This window comes from Theropithecus gelada, chromosome 12, assembly GCF_003255815.1.
Source record: "Theropithecus gelada isolate Dixy chromosome 12, Tgel_1.0, whole genome shotgun sequence".
Classification (NCBI taxonomy): Eukaryota; Metazoa; Chordata; class Mammalia; order Primates; family Cercopithecidae; genus Theropithecus; species Theropithecus gelada.
Window position 1 is genome coordinate 72,507,766 of NC_037680.1, and position 25,843 is coordinate 72,533,608.

Consider the following 25,843-nt stretch of genomic DNA (forward strand, 5'->3'; position numbering starts at 1 on the left):
TCAAGAAAACTCAGCAAGATACAAGAGAACACATATAAACAATACAAACAAATCAGAAAAACTCATAATCTGAATTAGAAATTTAATGAAGAGATAGATGTCATAAAAAAAGAATCAAACAGAAATCCTGAAACTGAAGAATTCAACGGACAAAATAAAAAATAAAATCAGGAGTTTCCAAAATGGACTAGATCAAGTAGAAGAAAGAATTTTTTAACTTGAAGACAGGTATTCTGAAATAACCCATTGAGACAAAAAAAAAAAAAAAAAAAAAAAAAAATAACAACAAATCAAAAAGAACGAAGGAAGCCTGAGGGGCATATGGGACACCATCAAGCAAACAAATACTGAAATTTGGCGAGTTTCAGAAGAAGAAAAGATGGGGAAACGCATAGAAAATTAATTTAATGAAATAATAACTGAAAACTTCCAAAGTCTTAGAAGAGATGTAAACATCTAGAAATACAAAACTCAGAAAGATCCTCAAATAGATTCAATCCAAAAAGTTCCTCTCTGAGGCACAACGTATATAGTTAATCTGTCAAAAGTCAAAGACAAAGAATTCCAAAAACAGCACAAGAAAACTTGTTGTAAAATTTTCTTGTCAAGTGACACATAAGGGAATTGTCAACAGAAAAACAGCATATTTATCAGCAGAAACCTTAAAGACCAAGATAGAATGAGACTATATTTTCAAAGTGCTAAAAGAAAAAAAAAATGTCAACCAAGAATACTATACTTAGCAAAGCTATCCTTCAGAAGTAAGGAGAAATAAGGACTTTCCCTAACAAATAAAAACTAAGCAAATTCATCACCACTAAACAGGTCCTATAGGATATGGTTAAGAGAGACCTGTATCTGGAAGCAAAAGCATGACATCTATCATCATGAAAACACACTAAAGCATAAAATTCACTAGAAGAGCAGATACACAAATGAGAAAAAGGAATGGAGCATTATTATTAAAGAAGAACACCAAATCATCACAAAGGTAAGCAGTAAGACGAGAACCAAGGCCATATAAAACAACCAGAAAACAATCATTAAAATGACAGGAGTAAGCCCTCACCTATTAATAACAACCTTTAATATATATAAACAGTTTAAATTTCCCTAATTAAAAGATACAGACCAGCTGAGTTGATTAAAAAAACAAAACCCAACTATATGCTGCTGACAAGAAATTCATTTCACCTCTAAAGGCACACATATAGACTAAAAGTGAAGATATTCCATGCAAATGGGAACCAAAAACAGGTTTGGAATTTGCATGGTATATCTTCACTTTTAGTCTATGTGTGTGTTTACATATGAAGTAGTAACTATACTTCTATCAGACAAAATAGACTTTAAGTCAAAAAAACACAAAAAGAGATAAAGGAGGTCATTATATAATGAAAAGGGATCAATTCACCAAGTAGATCTAATTATAAATATATACCCATTCAATACTGGAGCATTCAGATATATAAAGAAAATATTATTAAAGTTAAGGAGAGACATAGACCCCAACACAATAATAGAAAGGAACTTTAATTTCCCACTTTCAGCATTGGACAGATCATCTAGATAGTAAATCAACAAAGAAACACTGAACCTAAACTGCACTATAGACCAAATGGACCTAATAGACATTTACCAAATGTTCCTTTCAATAGCTACTAAATATGCATTCTTCTGATCAGTGCATGGAACATACTCCAGGTTAGACCACATGTTAGGCACAAAACAAGTCTCAGTAAATGTAAAAAAAATCAAATCAGACACAATGAAGTAAAACTAGAAACCAATAGCAAGAAGAACTTTAGAAACAGTACAAATACAGGGACATTAAATACCAAGCTCATGAAGAACCACTGGATCAATGAAAAAATTAAGATGGAAATAAAAAATTTCTTGAAACAAATAAAAATGAAAACATAGTATACCAAAACCTATGGAATACAGCAAAAGCAATGCTAAAAGGGAAGTTTACAGTAAGAAACCTGTAAAAAACAGATTTCAAATAAACAACATAAAAACATACCTTAAGGAAATAGAAAAGCAAGAGCAAATCAAATCCAAAATTAGTAGAAGAAATAATAAAGACCAGAGTAGAACTAAATCAAAGAGACCAAAATCTAGGTGCAGTGGTTCATGCCTGTAATCCCAGCACTTTGGGAAGCCAAGGCAGCTGGATCACTTGAGGCCAGGAGTTAGAGACCAGCCTGGCCAACATGGCAAAACCCTATTTCTACTAAAAATAGAAAAAATTAGCTGGAGGTGGTGATGTGTGCCTGTAATCTCAGCTACTTAGGAGGCTGAGGCATGAGAAGCACTTGCACCTGGGAGGTGGAGGTTGAAGTGAGCCTAGGTTACATCACTGTACCCAATAGAGTGAGATTCTGCCTCAAAAAAAAAAAAAGACAAAAAATGTTTTTAAAATTTAGTTTTTTAAGAAGCTGAATAAAATTGACAAACCACTAACTAGACTAAGAAAAAGTCATTAGAGACTATTATGATTGACAACTACACAATAAATTCAAAAACCTAGAAAAAATAGACACATCCCTAGACACATATAACCTACCAATATTGAACCAGGGAAGAAATAGAAAATCTGCACAAATAATGAGTAATGAGATTGAATCAGTAATAAAAAGTCTCCCCAAAAAGAAAAGCCCAACACTGGTTAACTTTACTGCTGAATTCTATGAAAATTTTAAAGTACTAACACCAATTCTTCTCAAACTATTCCAAAAACTTGAAGCAAAAGGAATTTTTCCTAACTCATTCTACAAGGCAAGCATTACTTTGATACCAAAACCAGATAAGGATACAACAAAAGAAGAAAACTACAGGTTAATATTCCTAATGAACAGAGACACAAAAATCCTCACCAAAATACTAAAACCAAATCCAATAATACATCAAAAAGATAATATACCAAAATCAAGGGGGATTTATTCTAGAAATGCAAGGATGGTTCAACATTCATAAATCAATATATGTGATACACCACATCAACCAAAGAAAGAGAAACCATACAATCATCTTAATAGATGTGGAAAAGGCATTTGATAAAATTCAGCATGCCCTCATGAAAAAACTCTCAACAACCTTGGTACAGAAGGAACATACCACAAAACAATAAAGACCATATATGACAAATCTGCAGCTTTCATCACACTAAATGGGGATAAATTAAAACAGTTTTCTCTAAGATCTGGAACAAGACAAGGTTGCCACTTTCACTACTTTTATTCAACATTGTACCAGAAGTCTTAGCCACAGCAATTACACAAGATAAAGAAAGGACATCCTAACTGGAAAGGTAGAAGTCAAATTGTTCTTGTTTGCAAATGACATGATCTTGTATTTAGAAAGAAAAAAAAGGACTCCACCCAAAAATTGTTAGAACTAATAAATGAATTCAGCAAAGTTGCAAGATACATAATCAACATACAAAACTCAGGAGCATTTCAATACACCAACAGCAAACATTCAGAAAAAGAAAGCAATCCAATTTATAACAGCTAAGAAACTACCTAAGAAGAAATTTAATCAAAAAGTGAAAGATACCCACAATGAAAAATATGAGACACTGAAAAAAACAAATTGAAGAAAATCCATTAAAAAATGCAAAGCAGGCTGGGTGCGGTGGCTCAAGCCTGTAATCCCAGCACTTTGGGAGGCCGAGACGGGCGGATCACGAGGTCAGGAGATCGAGACCATCCTGGCTAACACGGTGAAACCCCGTCTCTACTAAAAAATACAAAAAAACACTAGCCAGGCGAGGTGGCGGGCACCTGTAGTCCCAGCTACTCGGGAGGCTGAAGCAGGAGAATGGCATAAACCCAGGAGGCGGAGCTTGCAGTGAGCTGAGATCCAGCCACTGCACTCCAGCCTGGGCAACAGAGTGAGACTCCATCTCAAAAAAAAAAAAACAACAACAACAACAAATGCAAAGCAATCAGGGATTGAAAACATTATTGTTAAAATGGCCATACTGCCCAAAGCAATCTATACATTCAATACACTCCCTATCAAAATACCAATAACACTCTTCACAGACACAGAAAAAAAATTCTAAAATTTATATGGAACCACAAAAGACCCCAAATAGCTGTAATCCTTAACAACAACAAGAAGACCAAAAATGGAAGAGTCACACTACCAAACTTCAAAATACAGTACAAAGCTATAGTAACCAACACAGCATAATGCTGACATAAAAACAGACACTTAGACCTATGGAAAAGAATAGAGAAAGCATAAATAAATCCATGCATTTATATTTAACTCATTTTTGACAAAGGTGCCAAGAACATACATTGAGGAAAGGACAGCATCTTCAATAAATGGTGCTGGGGAAACTGAGTATCCATATGCAGAAGAATAAAACTAGACCCCTATCTCTCACCATCTACAAAAATAAAATGAAAATGGATTAAAGACTTAAATCTAAGACCTGAAACTATGAAAGTACTAGAAGAAAACATTGTTAAAATGCTTCAGGAGATTGGTCTGGGCAAAGGTTTTTTGGGGTAAGACCTCAAAAGCATAAGCAACAAAAGAAAAAAACAAGATTATATCAAGCTAAAAATGTTTGCATAGCAAAAGAAACAATCAACAGAATGAAGAGACAACCCACAGAATGGGAGAAAATATTTGCAAACTATTCATAGATAAGGGATAAGGGATTAATAACCAGAATATACAAGGAACTCAACTCAACAAATAATAATAATAATGATTTGATTAAAAATGGGCAAATGATCTGAATAGATATTTCTCCAAAGAAGACGTACAAATGGCCAACAGATATGTGAAAACCTGCTCAACATCTCTAATCATCAGGGAAATGCAAAGCAAAACCACAATGAGATATTATCTTACCCCAGTTAAAATGGCTATTATCAAAAAGACAAAAAATAACAGACGTGGGCAAGGATGTAGAGAAAGAGAATTCACACACATTGCTGGTGGTAATGTAAATTAATACAGCCAATAGAGAAAACAGTACGGAAGTTCCTTTAAAAACTAAACATAGAATTATTAGGTTGTTGCAAAAGTAATTACAGAACGCTATATGATCCAGAAATCCTATTGCTGGATACATATTCAAAATAAAGAAAATAAGTATATCAAACAGTTATCTGCACAAAGAAATAATAAATATTTGAGGGGACAGATATGCCAATTACCCCCATTTTCAATATATGTATACATATATTGAAATATTACATGTATCCCATAAATATATAAAATTTTTATGTACCAATAGTGTGAAAAGCTAAGGCACAAACTGGGAGAAAATATTTGCAAAAGATACCTGAAATGGGCTTGTAAAGGAAATGTATAAAGAACTCTTCCAATGAAATGACCAGCAGCAAACTACCCAATAAAAAATGGGCCAAATATTTAAATAGGCACTTCATCAAAGAAGATACATGAATGCCAAACAAGCACAAAAAATGATACCCAATATTAGCCATTAGGGAAATCAACTTAAAGCCATAAGATACAACACATCTTCTAGAATGGCTACAGTGTCAAAACAAAATAAAATAAAAACAAAGTGTGGGCAAGGTAGAGAAACTAGAAACTTCTTTGTATGTTGTTTGTAGGAATATAAAATGTACAGCACCTTGGAAAACAATTTAGCACACCTTAAAAAGTTGAATATATACCTACTATACAACTCTTCATTCTATACCCAGCTATCTGCCCAGGAGAAATGAAAATGTATGTTCACAAGAAGACATGCATGCAAATGTTCACAGCAGCATCATTCATACTAGTCAAAACCCAAACACAATAAACGCCATGAATAAACCTCAGAAATAAATATATGATTGCAGTTATATGAAGTTTTAGAAAAGGTAAAGGTATAGAGAGAGAAAGAAGACTAGTGATTGCCTGGGGCAACCAGTGGGCAAGAGGATTAATTGAAATGGGAAAGTGGAAACTTTTGTAAATGACAAAAGTATTCTAAAACTAGATTTTGGTGAAAGTTGTGCAACTACAGAAATTCACTAAAACTCACTAAATTTTACATTTTACATAGATTAATTTAGTGGTATGTTAATTAACTCTCAATAAAGCCTTTTTTTTAAAAAGGGAAAAAAATCCTGTGAGGCTTTGAAAATAAAATGTTCCCCCCCCAAAAAACTTAGAGAGAACAAAGACAGATTACTAACAAAATAATGACAAATAAAGTCACATAGAGTTCTCGTCAACAATACATGCCAAAACATACTGGTTATCTCTCACCTTATACAAAAATCAACTCGATGGATCAAAGACTTAAATCTAAGATCTGAAACCATAAAAATTCTAGAAGATTACATCAGAAAAACTTCTGGATATTAGCTTAGGCAAAGAGTTCATGACCAAGAATCCAAAAGTACATGCAACAAAAACAAAGATAAATATATGGGACATAATTAAACTAAAAAGCTTCTGCACAATAAAAGAAATAATCAGCAGAGTAAACAGACAACCTACAGAGTGGGAGAATAAATTCACAAACTATGCATCTGACAGAGGACTAACATCCAGCGTCTATAAGGAACTCAAAATATCAGGAAGAAAAAAACAAATCCCATCAAAAGTGGGCAAAAGACATGAATAGACAATTTTCAAAACAAGATATACAAATGGCCAACAAACATGAAAAAATGCTCAACATCCCTAATTATCGGGGAAATGCAAATCAAAACCACAATGCAATACCACCTTACTCCTGCAAGAATGGCCATCATTTAAAAATCAAAAAATAATAGATGTTGGCATGGATGTGTTGAAAAGGGAACACTTTTACACTGCTAGTAGGAATGTAAACTACTGCAACCACTATAGAAAACAGTATGGAGATTCCTTAAAGAACTAAAGATAGAACTATCATTCGATGAAGCAATCCCACCACTGAGTATCTACCCAGAGGAAAAGAAGTCATTATACGAAAAAGACACTCACACACACACGTTTATAGCAGCAAAATTCACAATTGTAAAAATATGGAAAAAGCCTAAATGCTCATCAATGAGTGGATAAAGAAAATGTTATACATACACACACACACACATAAACACACACGCGCACGCACGCACCATGGACTACTACTCAGTCATAAAAAGGAATAAAATAACAGCATTCACAGCAACGTGGATGGAGTTGGTGACCATTATTCTTAGTGAAGTAACTCAGGAATGGAAACCCAAACACTGAATGTTCTCATTCATATATGGGAGCTAAGCTATGAGGATGCAAAGGCATAGGAATGATATAATGGACTCTGGAGACTCAAGGGGGAAGGGGTGCCGGGGAGTAAGGGATAAAAGACTACACATTGGGTACAGTGTACACTGTTTAGATGATGGGTGCACCAAAATCTCAGAAAACACCACTAACGAATTTATCCATGTAACCAACCACCACCTGTTTCCCCAAAACCTATTGAAATGATAATTTTTAAAAAGATAATCATTAATATTTTTCAATCTATCATTTCCCAGATGTGCAGGGGGAAAACCGCTATTATTCCTTAATTCTACAGTCAACTTAACCATTAATTCAAGAAAAAGGGATGAAATTGAGGCCTTTATAGACATGGAAATCTAGAGTTTACTACTCATTATTCTCATTAAAAGAACTACTGGCCAGACACAGTGGCTCACACCTACAATCCCAGCACTCTGAGAGGTTGAGGTAGGGGATCACTTGAGCCCAGGAGTTTGAGACCAGCCTGGGCAGCATGGCGCAACCCCATCTCTACAAAAAATAATAATACAAAAAATTAGCCAGGCGTGGTGGCATGTGCCTGGCTGAGGTGGGAGAAACATCTGAGCCCAGGGTCTGGAGTGAGCCATGATCATGCCACTGCACTCCAGCCTGGGCAAGAGGGTGATTCTGTCTCAAAAAAGAAAGAGAAAGAGAGAGAGAGAAGAAAGAGAGGGAGGGAAGAAAAAGAAGAAGGGAAGGGAAGGAAAGGGAAAGAGGGAGGAGAAAGAAAAGAAAAGAGGGAAGGAAGGAAGGAAGGGAGGGAGGAAGGAAGGAAGGAAGGGAGGAAGGGAGGGAGGGAGGGAGGGAGGCAGGCAGGCAGGCAGGGAGGAAGAAAGGTGGAAAGAAAGAGTAAACTACTAAGAGACAAACTTCAGCAAGAAAGAAAATGAACCCAGAAATGAGAAGTGGAATGCAAAAGCAACTTTCTAAAAAATTAGAAATCATGTTAGTAAATCTAAGTAAGTGTTAACTTAAAAAAAAAAAGAGAGAAAATGGATACTTAAGGACTTGGCGGAATTAAAATATTAAACAATAATCACATAGAAAATATAAAGGAAAGCTCAGAGCTAAATTAAATCATTTTAAGGTTTTTGTGTGTTATTCAGAAGAAAGACAGAAAAAAAATGAATTTTCAACTTTAAGAAATATAAATTAAATATGTAGTTTTAAATGTTAAGGTAACCATTAAAAGAAGATAAATATATTTCATAGCTTTTAAACCAATAAAAATAAAGGAAGAATGGAGAAAATTCAATAGAAAGCAGAAAAAGAGAAAAAAATAAGCAAAAGCAACATATGATAAATAGAAAACATAAAATATATTGGTAGAAGTCCACATATATAAGAAATATCAATAAATACAATGGGATTAAACAAGCGATTAAAGTACAGAACTCTAAGATTGAATTTCAGTAAGTTCATCTATATCCTGTTTATAAAAGGCACAACTAAAAAATGACAAAAAAATGGTTAAAATAGACTTCTGTTTCTTACAACACAGCAACAAATAAAACCTCCCAATACAACTGTATAAATACTGGATAATATATCACAAAGCTTCATTTTAATGTATAGCTGAGCTTACAAGAAAGGAACAGAATACTCAGGAGGGAAAAAAAATTAAGTAGCCAGGCAGGGCCATCCTAAGGCTATGGGTGCCCTTATGGGGGCAGGGCCTTGGATTTTCATGCCCATCTGGGGAAGAAGATGATGCCATAGGCCTGAGTGAAATGGGGAATTCCAACTGAAATCCCGTATAGAGCTGAAACAAGATCTGCCCTATCCTCAAATAAGGGAGGACTAAAAATAACAGGCACAGGAAGTTGTGTCAAAGCTTATCTTTCTTGGCCAGGGCTCTAAGTAGAAAAAAAAAAAAAAAATTCTTCTAAAACTTCATAACCAGAGTTCTACCCTCCATTGATTTGGGTGTTGATGATACTGCTTGTGTGATCTGAGAGTGCTTAAGTCAGGAAAGCAATATAAGTGGAGAAAGCTAGTAACATCCTAGTGGCACCTGGCAAAAGCAAACTTAAGGTCACTCTAGAAGAGGCACATATGCTCAACCCAGCTGCATGGGACTCCGGCACACTCTTCTTTAGCCTTGTAAGCACTCAGTACCCACGTCCTCCCTTCAAGATGACCATCTAGCCAGTAAAGTCCCACATGGAACAGTAGAACAGGGTCCTGCGGGTGAGTTACTTATCACAATGGGTCATGAAACCCCATTTGTCCCACAAATTGTGTACACCCTGAGAATCACAATGAAACTAAAGAGAATTCTAAGCAACTAGCACAAAGCTGTGTGGAAATAAGGCAAAAAGGAACTGGTGACTTGCGTCTTCCTTGTTCTTTGTGAACTGTCCTGAAACAGTGAGACCCAGATAAGACCAGGCCTTGCACACACTGCTGACCATTTCACCCCAATTCCTTTTTTATACAAGGAGAATCACAATGCCAGAAAAGTCACCCCCATCACCTGAGCAGACGAGACTGGGGAAAAAAAAAAACCTGCTAGAATCCTCCACTGGCTACCATGGCTATAATGAGAACTCCCAGAAATTCAGCCAACATCAAGTATTAACATTGCTACCTTTACAACTCATGATATTTAAAAGTGGAACACACTTAATAGGGCTAAACTCAATCTCTTTCATTCATTATTTATACTCTGACCTCATTCCAACAAGCCTTTGAGGCACCCTTAGAGACGCATAGAATTCTAATATTCTTAGGTTAAACGTTGCCAGCGGCTCCAATGTGGATAACACATACTGGTTAGCTTATGGAACTTACATAATGACGTTAACAAGAGTACTTCTAAAGTTTTCTCGTTCTTTATGTGGAGATTTGCCCTTTGATTTGGAAGTAGATGGTCCAGCATAACTGTCATCAACTTGGTGGGGTAATTTGCCCTTTTTTCCAAAACGTTCCATGTATTCAGCTTAAATTAAAAAAAAAAAAAAGCATGATTATTCATCTAAAAGGTAAGCTAAAGCATTTTACATGCTTAAAATAAGATGCTAAATAATCTTTAAAGAAAAAATTACATTCTCAAGTAATCCTAAGTATAATTTTTTTTTTACTATCAGGAAGTTAAACTACTCCTCTCTGTATCATCATAACTAGAAACGTCTATTTCAAGAATATTCCACTGATTTATATCCTGATTAATATACTAAAAAAATTTTCTATTATATTTACATATAATTCTCTAAAAGTGAAGACTAAAATTATGATAAAAACATGATACAAAACTATTTGAGAAACTTTAAAGAACCATGACAAAAAAAGTTAACATTAACTGTAATCAATCTGATAAACACTATATTTAATGAGTCAATAAAAACATTAAAATGACTAATTTGGAAGTAATGGTCATAATTTATTAAAATCCACAAAAAAATTAAAAATATATATAATTTATTAAAATATCTCTTAGAAAAATCTCAGTCTTTTATATAGAGGCAAATTCTGACCAAATAAAAGTTTTAGTATCAACATCCCAATTCCTAAAATATCAGCTCTTAGAGCATTTACAACAGCCTAAAATAACTAAGAACTAGAATCAATTATTTTCTGAGGGAAGATGTTTGGGAAAATTTTTTCTACTTGACATTAATGTCGTTTAGCTTTTGTAATTCTATTACACTATTAACTAAATATTGTCTGGTCTCTTTCTCTCTAGAAATTATCCTTAAATCTAATTTAGAATATTGAAGTTCTTACCATAGGACTGCTCATTTTTAACACTAAATGGTTCTGAACTCTCATCATCCTGCTTTACACTCAAATGGAACGATGGAGCTGCCTGCTGCCAGTGGGGCTTTGTACTCACCTAAAATATAAAAGTTAAATAGCATTAACAAACAATATCAGAAAAAACCTTTTTCCATGAAATGCACGAGTGTTTATAAACACAGACATTTTCTCAAACAGATCAGAACATCTGGATAGAAAACACTCAATAGCAGATCTTATTCAAGCCTGTGAATGGTCATGGTGTGCACCATGTGGGGGACATTAGCAAAAGTCCTGCTGCTGGTTGGATGTGAATGCCTGTTACCTAAAACCAGGGTCTTCATTCTAGAGCATCTGCTCCTCATCCCCAGATATTGTCAAGTGTCTTTAAACCTTCTATTTTAATGAGAGGTGCTCTCTGCTGGTCTCCTCTGCATTCCAGCTCCAAAAGGTCTTCCTGTTCTCATGGCTGTAAACCACCCTAGATTGCTCTGGCAACTCACAAATGTATTCCATTGTTTAAAGCAGGGGTGACAAATTATTATACATACACAATTTTAGCAGATGTCATAAAAAGGGAGAAGGCTAATGATGATAGGTTCTTGGCACTCAGGCTCCATACTGGGAAACAACAGTGTGTGGTGGGGACTGTGGCAGAGGAGAGAGCACCTTCACCTTCTAAAAATGCAATGACTAATTAGCTCAAGCCAATTATTGCAATACCAGAACACAAACCTACTGTTGTTGAAGCCTATGGTTCTTCAATAAACCCAGAGAGTCGGATTTTAAAGTACAATCTATTTTTAACACAATTTAATCTGTCTCTCCCTTTCAAATCCAAACCAACTTGAAAGTCCATGTCTGTACTGGCTTCTCCTTCTGCCTAGTTTTACTCTCCCTAATCTCTTACTTCCACTTCCCAAATAAACTACCTGCACACAAGTACCTCTTTAGGTACCTCTTACACAGAAAAATAGGGTAAGAAAACATGGAAGACAGTGCTCTTCCATTTTTCCACCCACCCTTCCCATTTCTCAACTCTCGTATTGCTCCATAAAAGTTTTAAAACTCATAAAAGTGCTACGAGGAGTTGTACAGAAAGGGTGAGAATCAGGTCACCAGCTCACAGAGGCTGGGAGCCACTAGTGCCAGGTCATCCTTGATTTCAACTACAGGGGTCACCTCTAGAAGCCTGAAGTCTGTAATGAAAATCACTCTAGGTCATAATTACTGCTGGAGAAATTCTATCCAGGTGCAAACCTTAATACTGTATTCAAATAAAGTAGTTTTTTTAAAAAAATTCATAGCTTATTTTCTAAATATCTGTTGAAAATATGATCTCCCTTAAAACACATAAGACCCAAAGAATGCTGAGGAAAAATTGCAAGACACAGCCAAATATGAATGCAAAACCAGGTTAAATCAGTCAATAAAAGATTTTACATGATTATATACTTCGCCGACAAGCAAGAACTGTCATTCCTCTCAGCCACAGATATTCGATAAATAAATTTAAATTAAGTTTATATTTCTACATCTGTAAACAATCCACAACAAACTAAAAAATGTCTATTCTGTTTCAGTTTTTTAATCTTTTACACTAGAAAATTTAAGAGGGATTTTGCAGAGCTAGAAAAAACATGCTATGGCTCAATTCTGCAGACATTTTACAATAATTTAGCATTATCAATAAAAGTATATTTTCAATTAAAATTTGTATTTTTAAATGTTCAATATAATTAATCTAACAATGTTAGTCCAAGTTTCCTAAGTGAAACTGTCCTTCATTTCAAATTATCAGGAATCTTCTCTGCACGAAGCAACACAAATTCAATTTTACAGTTTGTTCTCAGCATTTAAAATATCTTTCAAAGCAAATAATGCTTTGGATGAACCTTGAAGACATTAAGTGAAATAAGCCAGAATAAAAGGACCAATATTGCATGATTCCACTTATATGAAATACCTAGAGTAGTCAAATACATAGAGACAAGAAGTAGAATGGTGGTTTGCCAGGGGCTGGGGGAGGGGAAAATGGGGAGTTATTGTTTAATGGACAGGGTTTCTGTTTAGTTAGATGAAAAGAGTTCTGGAGATGAGGGGTAGTAACGATTATACAACAATGTGAATGCACTAAATGCCACTGAATACTTAAAAATGGTTAAAATGGTAAATTTTATGTTATGTATATTTCATCAGTTTTTTAAAAATAGTAATATTTGCATTGACCCTCCCCTTAAATTTAACTTTCAGGAGTCACAAGAGTGTAACTTGGTGGCATTAAATTCCACATAATTACTAGACAATAAATTTTATTACATTAAAATCTAACTTGTACAGGGCTTTATCAACTGAAAATGCCTATTAACTGCCTCTTCCACAAGACAATGACACTTTATAGTCAAAATAATGAAAAAAGATTCCAAGATCTAAGAAATACTTTGTAGCACGGCATTTTTCTGCTGAAGGAGCCATCTCCTTGAAGATAATCAGATCAACTCAGCTCATTTTCAAACTCAGAAACTGAGGCTCAAGAGATAAGTGACTCCCCAAAGGGCACAGAGCCATCAGAGGCAAAGCTTTACCCCAAGCCCTTTTTTATTTACTCCAATGCTGATACTCCTCCTGCTAACCCATCTTGGCAAGTCGTTCATTCAGAATACTGAAATATTCTACACATAAAGGTAATTACAGCTTATGGTTACTTTACTAAGATAGTTATTTGTCCTAATATGCACACCTCATAGAATTTCTCCATCAGAAGAGAATCAAGTGGAGCAGGAATTCACTTACTTATTTTCAAGTTAGAAATCTAATAAACATTTTTTGAAGCACAAAAATTCAATGAGAATATATTTGGATAAGTTACCATAGACAGCTGTGGTAAAGCTCTTGCTGGTGCCTTGAACTTTTCTTTGCTGGCTGATTTCTCCTGTGTGAAAAATACAAGGGGAAAAAAGTGTTTACTCTGTTAGTGCTAAAATTGATTAACTAAACCAAATTTTACAGAAAGACTATTTAAAAAGTACGTATTATCCAACATATTCAAAGATATACTTTACTGCTTTTAAAATTCTCAGGTTTGTCTCAGAATTATTTTCATTAGAGCAAGAAAATAAAGGAAAATTATATTCAGCAATATTTATCAGAAAGCTTTAAAAAGTATGCAAAACCTTTTATGTATCACATCTTCTGAGAAGTTATCTGATCCTGGTTAGTGTCAAGGGCTTATACAACTTTACCTCTCCTCTCTATCACTAAAATATTTCTGTCCTTATTGACAGAACAAAATGGTCCACTTCCTAAGATGAATATGTGTTCAGGTTAATGCACCCTCCAATAGCCATAAATAACACTTGTGCTTTTTAGCATTAACTTTCAGAGAAAAGTGTTGCTATCTCTTTTGCAGCAGAGAAAAATTCTATGGTAGGAGTTTCATCTAGGTGAGAGGAAACATCTGTTGAGTTGAAAATGTCAATTTTGGGCAAGGTGTGGTGGCTCATGCCTATAATCCCAGCACTTTGGGAGGCCAAGGTGAGTGGATCACTTGAGGTCAGGAGTTCGAGACCAGTCTGGCCAACATGGTGAAACCCCGTCTCTACTAAAAATACAAAAATGAGCCAGGCGTGTAGGTGCACACCTGTAGTCCCAGCTACTTGAGAGGTTGAGGCAAGAGAATCACTTGAACCTGGGAGGCAGAGGTTGGAATAAGCCAAGATTGCACCACCATACTCTAGCCTGGGCAACAGAGTGAGATCCTATCTCAAACAAAAAAAAAAAAAAAAGAAAAGAAAAGAAAAAAGAAAACAAAATGACAATTTTGATCCATAAAGCAGATAATATGAGTTGTGCTTTTGGCCAGTTGTCAATTTATTGCCTCTCAGCTCCAAATTTACCCTTTTCGCTCTCTTTTGGGAAATCTGACAGAACCCTAAACTGTTTCTCCTTTGATAACCAGCATAATATCATGAAGGGTACTAAAGGGTTACAGTAAGAGGAAGAAGCTTTCTTCCTGGTTCCAGTGCTTTTTCTCATGGCTCCCATGGTGTGGCTGCCAGCAGTCAGCATCCTCATCCATAGGCACCTTCCCTGCCTGTGGTGCGAGGCTGACCCAGAGGCAGACACCTGCCAGCAAGTTTCACTGGCATCCTGGTGGGTGATGTGAAAGTTGTCAGGTTCAAAATGGAGTCACTGTGTCAAACCTGACAAAATGGAGCCAAAAAGATCACAAAGAGAGGGTTCTCATACACAATTTGCCTAAACAGAAGCTATCACAAGGACAGCTAGTAACAGAAGGACAGCTAGCTGCATATACAAGAACAATCGCCCGATACGCTATCTCATAATCCCAATCCAAAACTGCAAGGGCCTAACTGTCACTCCAAGATCACAAGTTCTACCTAGGAACTACTGACACTCACCAATCAAAACTCGCCAGCTCTTGTAAGTGTGCTTCCATGTAGGACAGGATGTGGAGCAGAGTATTCTAAGAACGTTTCAAAAAGAAAAAGGGTGGAAGCTAAGCCTTAAAGCACACCTGGATCTCCACAGAGAAGAACAGCAAAAAGCTTACTGAAGTCAGAGGGTGCATCAAGAATTGGAGTCTAAATATCAATGGCAGGCTTTGAGGCTGCATTGGAGTGGATGGGGAAGGTAATCCATTACCTAATTCAACAACGGTTTACCAGCTCCTACCATGTGCTGGGCTCTACTTAAGATACTTAGTCTATAGTCGTGGAAAGGACTAAGTCCCTCCGCTTATGGAGTACACATTCTAGAGGAGGTACAGACAGTTATTTCCGAACAGATCCATAATGTAACCTCAGAAAGTAGTATGTACAATGAAGAATAATAAAACAGTGTGAAAGGATAGAGAGGGAAGGAGTGGAAAAGTGCTAGGTTAGACGGAGTTGTGAGAGCCTCTCTGCAAAGGTTAGGTTTGAGTAGGAACCTGAATAAAAGGTAAGGGAAGAACAAACTAGAGCTAGACAAGTGGGTGCTGTTACATTATGGAGGACATGGGTTTCAGGGCTTGACTGGCCAGGCTGGCAATAGAGAGCCATTGCAGTCTCCTTTTAGGGTGACCTTTAGTCTCAGTTTGCTGAAGACAGGCCCAGTTTACACCTTTAGTCTCAGTTTGCCCAAGCATAACTAGTAGAACTTTCACTCTCAATGGCATCTCAGTTTAGATGATAAATTATATTGCTATCCTGTTTATGATGCAGAGACATACAAAAGGCTATTTCATAAATGGTTCTGATGATAGGAACAGGATACATGAGAAGCAGGGGACTAGAGTCAGCAGTGAGGCTAGTTTAGTAGCTTTTTAAGAATGACACAGGCAACAGGAGACATGGGCCTGGATTTACAGAAAATGTTGGTAACAAAAGGTCGCCTCTACCTCTCTAAGGCATTGCTCTGATCATACTGCTCTCCTGTTCAGAAACATTTTCAAGCCCCCTATTGAAGTAGGCACAACTCTTCTTGGTTTCCTAAGCCCTCCTCAATATACTCCAAACTATTTTCCAGCCTCTCTTAGCTACTTTGTAGCCATGTGATTTGTGTGGCCAGTGAAATGTGAGCACAACAGGAAACACAGTTAAGAGCTAGAGGGACAGGCAGTTAAGAGCTGGTGTGCCTCCTCCATCACTATCTCACACCCATGGAGCCCATGTGTTCCCACTGGCACAGCTATAAGATGGAGCACTACCTGACCCCCGTCAGACTTCATGTGAGCAAAGCCTAATCTTTGTTGGGTTAAGTCTCTGAGATTTCCACTTCCATTTGTTTTGTCAGCTAGTATTAATTACCCTATCAGAGCCACCAATAGGTTCCAAAATATCTCCCCATTAAAATCTAGCCCTTTAAGATCAAAATCGAAAAAGTTTACATTTCATTTCTTAACTCCAACTGTTAAGTACTCTCCTTTGAAGATGCATAGCATTCTTTATTGTTTAAATTATTTTTGGTCAGACATGATGGCTCATGCCTGTAATCCTAGCTCTTTGGGAGGCAGAGGGGAGCGGATTGCTTGAGCTCAGGAGTTCGAGACAAGCCTGGGCAACATGGTGAAACCCCATCTCTACCAAAAAAGAGACACAAAAATAACCGGGATATGGTGGTGCACACCTGTGGTCCTGGTTACTCAGGAGGCTGAGGAGGGAGGATTGCTTGAGCACAGGAAGTGGAGGTTGCAGTGAGCCAAGAATGCACTACTGCACGCCAGCCTTGGCAACAGAGAGAGACCCTATCTTTAAATAAACAATATATATTCTGATATATGAATTATGTGTACACCTACCTCTACTGTTCTCCTAACCCCTCACCCCACCCCACCTCCGCCTACTAAATCAATCTTATAGAGATGAGTGACTGTGGTTTGGCTGTGTCCCAACCCAAATCTCATCTTGAGTTATAGTTCCCATAATCCCTATGTGTCATGGGATGGACCTGGTGGGAGGTAATTGAATCATGGGGGCAGTTTCCCCCATGCTAGTCTTGTGATAGTAAGTTCTCACAAGATCTGATGGATTTATAATGGGCTTTCCCTTCTTGGCTCTCATTCTTCTCCCTCTTGTCTCCTGCCACCATGTGAAGAAGAAAGTTGCTTCCCCTTCCACCATGTTTGTAAGTTTCCTGAGATCTCCCCAGCCACATGGAACTGTGAATCAACTAAAGCTCTTTTCTTCATAAATTACCCAGTCTCGGGTATTTCTTCATAGCAGCATGAGAAGGAACTAACACAATGGAAAAACTGACTTTAAAGTCATTTTAGCTTTATCTTAGAAAATTATAAAATGGTGAGGCTGGGCACAATGGCTCACAGCTGTAATCCCAGTACTTTTGGAAAGCCAAGGCAGGAGGATCACTTGAGCCCAGGAGCTCAAAACCAGCCTGGGCAACATGGTGAAACCCTGTCTCTACCAAAAATACAAAAATTAGCTGGGCGTGGTGACCCATGCCTGTGGTCCCAGCTACTGGTAAGGCTCATGTAAGCCCAGGAGGTGGAGGCTACAGTGAGCCATGATCACACCACTGCACTCCAGCCTGGACAACACGGCAAGACCCTGTCTCAAAAAAAATTACAAAATGGTTAACCATGCCCTAAGAAAAGAATAACTAAAGATAAAAGAAAGGAAAGGAAAAGAAAGCAAAGAGTGCAATGAGCTTCAGATAGTACTTTCTGAAATACAAGCACCTGATTAGGGGAATGTTTCACACATATACAATGCTGTAATCCAAATGGTTCTGGTTTCTACAATTGCCATTGGGCTACACAAAGGGAAGGGAAATATGAGCACAACATTTTCAAGCTAACAGGTGCAATAGGTGTTCTCAGAGTTGAAGCCTTCCCTTTGGGGAGAATGAGGGTGTGGCAAAGGCCTGAGAAGAATGCAGTTATAGATGACAGAGAGGAACCACTCTGGGATGTCTAGTCCAAGTGCCCTGGAATTTTCACATCAGGGACACAGGTAATCTGAATGACATTTATTGTACTGGAGTCACTACAAATATCCAAAACACCCTATGTAACCCAAGCCTCCTATACAACCACCCCTTCACTGCCACCACCCTGACTTTTTAAGATCTCTGCATCATCCATTCTGTTGCTGAGCTATTTCTCCAAGTCTCATCACCACTCTAGGTGAAGAAAGGTAGTGAGGACTTTAATGTTTCCTTCTTACATTGCAGTGCAGAATATGCATCTCATAGAACATCTTACAAATAGTGCTTCTCTAGCTAACCAAGACAAGGAGCCACACATGTGTCAGAAAATCATCTGGCAAATGATGCCTCACATCCTGCTGGCCTCACCTTGGATTCCAGATATGGCTGCAGTAAACAGTTCTATACTAACTTCTCATACAAGAAAATATCTTTTGCAGCCGGGCACAGTGGCTCATGCCTGTAATCCCAGCACTTTGGGAGGCCGAGGGGGGCGGATTACCTGAGGTCAGGAGTTCGAGACCAGCCTGGCCAACATGGTGAAACCCCGTCTCTACTAAAAATACAAAAATTAGCCAGGCATGGTGGCATACGCCTATAACCCCAGCTACTCGGGAGGCTGAGGTAGGAGAATTGCTTGAGCCCGGGAGGTGGAGGTTGCAGTGAGCCGAGATCATGCCACTGCACTCCAGCCTGGCCGAGAGAGTGAGACTCTGTCTGGGAAAAAAAAAAAAGAAAGAAAAAAGAAAATGTCTTTTCCGTTCTGCAGTGGGAATCCTCTAATGCTATAGTATGGGACTCTAGAAAGAGCCCACTCTGCTCACACACATGAGCAACCAGAGAGGATGGGAGTCAACATCCCCAGGAACAATCTTTCACCAATACAAGATGAAAGATGACAGATAAATGCTATTCCTTGACCCTCCTCAGGTGATCAATTCCAGGAAGCATTCTATAAGCTCAAAGGTCATAGCAGGACATACCAGTTGCCTACTGATAGCCCATGGTTGTATGGCTTTTCCTTCTTCCTAGTTTTACTCTCCTCAATCTCTTATTATTGCTTCTCAAATACACTACGTGCCCACAAGCCCTTGTTTCAGATACCTCGTGCACAGGAAAACAGGCTAGGAAAACATGTAAGTCGGTGCTCTTTCATTTCCATCTGCCCTTTCATTGTCCAACTCTAACCTTGTTCCATAAAAGAGTGAAGACTCATGGGAGGGATATGAATGAGGTGTGCAGAAAGGGTGAGAATCAGGTCACCAGATCACAGGGGCTGAGAGCCACCAGTGCCGGTTTCAACTACAGCGTTCACCTCTAGAAGCCTGAAGGTCTATAATGAAAATCATTCTACATCTTAATTACTGCTGGAGAACTTATACCCACACTCTACGTCTTAATTACTGCTGGAGAACTTATACCCAGGAACAAACTTTAATATTCAAATAAAAATTTTTTTAATGAATGAATGTTTTTAAATATCTCTTAAAAAATCTTGGCCGGGCGCGGTGGCTCAAGCCTGTAATCCCAGCACTTTGGGAGGCCGAGACGGGCAGATCATGAGGTCAGGAGATCGACACCATCCTGGTTAACACGGTGAAACCCCATCTCTACTAAAAAAAAAAAAAAAAAAAAAAATACAAAAAAACTAGCTGGGCGAGATGGCGGGTGCCTGTAGTCTCAGCTACTCAGGAGGCTGAGGCAGGAGAATGGCGTAAACCCAGGAGGCAGAGCTTGCAGTGAGCTGAGATCCGGCCACTGCACTCCAACCTGAGCAACAGAACAAGACCCCGTCTCAAAAAAAAAAAAAAAAGAAGAAATCTAATTTCTTTTAAAAGACATAAAACTCAAAGGATACGGAAGGAAAATTACAAGAGCCAGTCAAATATGAGCACAATATAAGGTTTTAAATCAGCCAACAAAAGCATTTTAGACAATTATATGCCTTGCTGGCTAGAAGAGATTATTCAACTCAGCCACTGAACATTTACTCAGCAAGTACATTTAAATTTAACACACCAAAAAAAACTAATACCTTTTTTTTCAGTTTTAAAATTTGTCAAATTTTTTAAAAGAGAAAATATCTATTATTTCAGATTTACTTATAAACTAGAAACAAGATAAATCCTTATTTGCAGAACTAAGAAAAAGCTTTGATTCTATTTTGTAGAAACTTTTGGTAATCTTGGTATTATCAATACGAATAGGTACACAATTAAAGCATGTACTTTGAAATGTCCAAGATCATACACTTAAAATTTTCATCCACGTTTTATTTCAAAATATTAGGCATCATCTCTGCATAAAGCAGTCTAGATTCCATTACACAGTTTATGCTGCGCTCTTAAAATATGTTTCAAAACAAATAATATTTGAATTGAAACTCCACTTAAACTCAACTGTAGAAGTTATAATAGTTTAACTCAACAGCATTAAACTCAATACCTAGACAGCAAATTTTATTCTGTAAAATCTAACCTGTACCCAACCATTCTGTACATACTTGAAAATTACAACCTATAGTTATCTTATTGATATTATTCTTTCTAAGCTATGTACCTCATAGAATTTCTCCATCAGAAAAGAATCAAATGGAATTTAACATTGTATAAAATTTAAAATCAGAAATTCAGTAACTTACTTTCAAGTTTGAAAAGTAGTAAACAAACATTATTATAAAAGAATAGAGTATGATGGTATATTGGTAAATTACCATAGACAGCTGTGGTAGAAATCTTACTGGTATCTTGGATTTTTCTTTGCTGGACGATTTATCCTGTATGAAAAACATGAAAAAACAAAACTGTTTACTCCGTTAATGCTAAAATTGATTCACTCAACCAAATTTTACAGTGTTTATTATGAGCACACATCATCCAAAATATTCTAAAACATATTGTACAAATGGCATGCTCTTGTATACAGAAAATGTTAAATAATTCATCAAAAAATATTAAAACTAGTCAATGAGTTCTTGTATCTAGCTAGGTTGCAGGACACAAGATCAATGCACAAAAGTCAAATGAATGTAGGATGTGCCAGGAGGGCAATGCATCCCAATTCCACAGGGAGAGGGCATGGAAGTTCTGTACCCAGGACCCTCCCAGGCCTCTCCGTATGTGTCTCTTCATGTGGTTTTTCCTGATGTATATCCCTTATAATAAAACAGTAATCATAAGTATTTTAAAAATCAATTGTATTTAATACAAAATTGAAATTAAGAGATGATTCCATTTACAATTGCAGGAAATGGAATAAAAGACTTAAGAATACATTTAACAAAAGAAGTGTAAGACCTATACAATGAAACCATAAAACATTATTGAAAAAAATTAAAGTTCTTAATAAATAAAAGGACAACCCATGTTCATGGATTGGGAGACTAATATTGTTAAGATGCAATACACCCTGAAAATATTGTACAGATTGAACACAATCCCTATCAAAATCCCAGCTTCCTTTTTTGTAGAAATTAACACATTGATCATAAAATTAACATGGAAATGTATCAAGAATAATCAATCAATCTTGAAAAAGAGGAACAAATTTGGCAGACTCACACTTTCAGATTTTACAACTTACTACAAAACTACAGTAATAAAGACTGCATTGTTCTAGAATAAGGATAAACAGAAATCAAGGAAATAGGAGTTCAGAAATAAACCCAAACATTTATGGGCAATTGATTTTTCATGAGGGTTCCAAGACAATTTAATGGGGAATTGGGCATATCTTCTGGGAGTCTGTCTGAATCTAATTTATTCAAAACTTACTTGGCCCCACCTCCCTTCTCTATAACTAAAACTTCATTTTTTTCCTAGAATGGTCTACTTCCTAAGGTGAATATGTATTCTGGTTTTTCTCCCCCGGCAAGTTGCTGTAAGTAACATTTGAACCTCTTAACAGTAACCTTGAGAGAAAAGTGCTAACCTCCTTTGCAGTAGAGAATAATTCCATGGTAGAAGTTTCATCTAGGTGAGAGGAAGCATTTGTAGAAAATGACAATCTGATCTATAAAGCAGATAACATGAGTTGTGCTTCTGGCTAGTTGTCAATTTATTGCCTCTCAGCTCCAAATCTGCCTTTTTTGCCCTCCTTTGGGATATGTAACAGGACATTATAACATTTCTCCTTTGATAACCAGCATATTGTTATGGGTGCCAAGAAGCACTGTAAGAGGAAGAGGTTTCTTTCTGATTCCAGTGTTTTTTCTCATAGCTCCCATGGTGTGGCTGCCAGCAGTCAGCATCCTTGTCAATCTATGGTGTGAGGCTGACTCAGAGGCAGACACCCTCCAGCAAGTTTCACCAGCATCCCGGTGGGCAGCTTTCTACAAGTTTCACTTACATCACAGAGGGAAGACTTCCTTTCAAACTTTCAGGATCCCAGCAGGTGGTTTTCACCTCCTAGCCCAGACCTGCATCTCCTCAGCAAATATTTTTTCCATCCACTGGGCCACAGTCACACTTTCTCCCACGAGGTCTTAAATCTAAAGGCTTTGGGAAAGGGATGGCTCTTTGAGCAGAGAGTCTCTGCTCCCTTAACATTCTGGTTAATATTAAAACTATGTTTCTGGCAGGGTACAGTGGCTCATGCCTGTAATCCCAGCTCTTTGGGAGGCCAAGGTGGGCAGATCACGAGGTCAGGAGATCGAGATCATCCTGGCTAACATGGTGAAACCCCGTCTGTACTAAAAATACCCAAAAAAAAAAAAAAATTAGCCGGGCATGGTGGCGGGCGCCTGTAGTCCCAGCTACTCAGGAGGCTAAGCCAGGAGAATGGCGTGAACCTGGGAGGGGGAGCTTGCAGTGAGCCGAGATTGTGCCACTGCACTCCAGCCTGGGCGAAAGAGAGAGACTCCATCTCAAAACAAACAAACAAACAACAACAAAAACTATGTTTCCATTCAATAAAGAGAGATGGCTTGGAGCAGAGTATTCAAAAAAATACTTCACTCACGGTCTGTCTGTTATCCCCTAAACTCTCTTTTCCAAAATAATGAGGTTTATTTTCAATGTACATGTCCTCCATTCATAGATAATCTCTCTTTTCTCTCTCAGTCTAAAGATTTTCTGCTTATCTCTGGTGTTGTTTCCCCTATAAAAGCCGGGGTGGTATTTACTGTTATTTCTATTACTTGGCTTTTACTACATTTTTCACTACAACATCTTCCAAGTTTGTTCCTTGAGCACTCTCCCTTAGACCTAGATGGAGTGGCTGCTCCTTAGATCTGCTATTCCTCTCTTCTTTAGAGCTGTGCTGTCCTATGCACTAGATCCCTATAGCTACTGATCACTTGAAATGTGGCCCTTCTGAAGTGAGCTGTGTTGAAATGTAGATTATGAAGACTTACCACAAAAAAACAAAACATGCAAATTATTCCATTATATTAGTTTGCTAGGGCTCCCATAACAAAGTACACAGACTGGGTGACTTAACAGAAATATGTTTTCTCAAAGTTTGAGATCCAGGTGTGAACAGGGTTGGTGCTTTCTGAGGTCTCACTCTTTGTCAAGATGGCCATCTTTTCCCTATGTCTTCATATCATCTTCCCTCTGTCACGTCAAATTTCTTTTTTTATAAGGATACCAGTCATTTTGGATTAGAGCCTACCATCACCAGCTCAGTTTAACTTAATCATCTCTCTAAGGGCTCTATGTACAAATACAGTCATATTCTGACATACAGCAGGTAAAAATTTCAATGTATGAATTGGGGGGACACCATTTAACCCATAATACTCATTATTAATTATTTACATTGGTTATAGTACACTTTATATTTATTTCATTGAGTGCCAAGTGTTGTTCTAGGACATCTATATCTCATTTAATTTTCTTAAAAACTCTATAAAATAAGTAGTGTTGTACCACTTTTGTGCCTATTGTATAGATGAGGACTTCATTTATAATGTAGTCTCTGCTCTCACAAAATAAACATTCTGGTTAATATTAAAACTATGTTTCCATTCAATAAAGAGAGATAGCTTGGAGCAGAGTATTCAAAAAGTACTCCACTCACGGTCTGTCCATTACCTCCCAAACTCTCTTTTCCAAAGTAATGAGGTTTATTTTCAATGTACATGTCCTCCATTCATAGATAATCTCTCTTTTCTCTCTCAGTCTAAAGATTTTCTGCTTATCTCTGCTGTTGTTTCCCCTATAAAGGCGGAGGTGGTATTTACTTTTATTTCTATTACTTGGCCTTTAATACATTTTTTCACTCAACTACTAAAGGACATTGTTTTTGCAGCAGCAATTTGAAATTCTCTCTCTCTCTAATGTGCCTTTTGTTCTCTATTATTTTCACTTGTATGCAAACATGTTAAAATCCCATCTGAAAAAGTATCAGCCTTAATCCTATATTCCCTCTAGCAATTGCCCGATTTTTCTGCTCCCAAATTCTCCAGAATGTTCTCCAGTGAAGTATTTAATCCTTGCACACCACTCTCATCAAGAGGTCTGATTACCTCCACAATGCCAAGTCCTGTGGTAAATTCTCAGGCCTCACTTTACTCAATCTTTTAACAGTATTTTGACACATTGATCACTGTCTCCTTCTTGAATACTGTCTTCACTCAATTTCCAGAACGATTATATTTTTTATGCTCTTCCTAACTTCCTAATGAACACTTTTAAATTTTTCATTGCCAATTCCTTCTCATTTTTTAAGTTCATTTTTTAATTTACAAATAAAAATTATATACATTTATGGTGTACAATGTGGTGTTTTGATATACATATAAATCATAGAATGGCTAAATCAAGCTAATTAACATGTGCATTACCTCACATACTTACTTTTTGTGGTATGAGCACTTAAAATCTACTCTAATAGCAATTTTCAAGGATATATTTTTATGAAGTCTAGTCATCATGATGTATAATAGACCTCTTGATCTTATTTCTCCTGTTCCTTCTCATGTTCTGATCTTCGTGTGATAGACGTCCCTCAGTCCTCAGGTATGTTTCCTTTCTAATTGACCCGATCCAGTCCAAATATTTTAAATATTATCCATATACTGGAATCTCCCAAATTTATCTCCCCAGGATTAACCTTTATCCTGAGGTCCCCATTCCTATATTTGATTTTTGCTATCTCCACTCAGAGGTCAAATAGACACCTCTAACTTAACGTGTCTAAAATATTGCTTGATCAATAAATTCCCACAAACCCTACCAGAACTTCCCCATATTTTATTAAACTCAGTAAATGGTATCACTATTAACACCATTATTTAAGCTAAAATCCCTGGTACCATCCTTCATTCCTCCCTTTTTCTCATATCATACATTTAATTCATTAGCAAACCCTCTGAGCTTTACCTACAATATATATCCTGGATCTAACATCTCACAATATCCATTATTATTATAAGCATGGTCTAAGGAAC

The 25,843-nt window shown here is 37.0% G+C and overlaps 1 protein-coding gene across 1 annotated transcript in view; it reads right to left on the reverse strand.

Annotated features, from left to right (window-relative positions):
• The window catches only part of DNAH7 (dynein axonemal heavy chain 7), a 340,938-nt gene that overhangs the window by 308,050 nt on the left and 7,045 nt on the right, over positions 1 to 25,843 (reverse strand). The window contains exons 2-5 of the mRNA XM_025404220.1: positions 21,164 to 21,226; positions 13,874 to 13,936; positions 10,993 to 11,101; positions 10,060 to 10,207 (exon numbers count right to left, since the gene is read on the reverse strand). Coding sequence (XP_025260005.1) covers positions 10,060 to 10,207; positions 10,993 to 11,101; positions 13,874 to 13,936; positions 21,164 to 21,226 — 383 coding nt within the window. The remainder of the gene's footprint in view (positions 1 to 10,059; positions 10,208 to 10,992; positions 11,102 to 13,873; positions 13,937 to 21,163; positions 21,227 to 25,843) is intronic.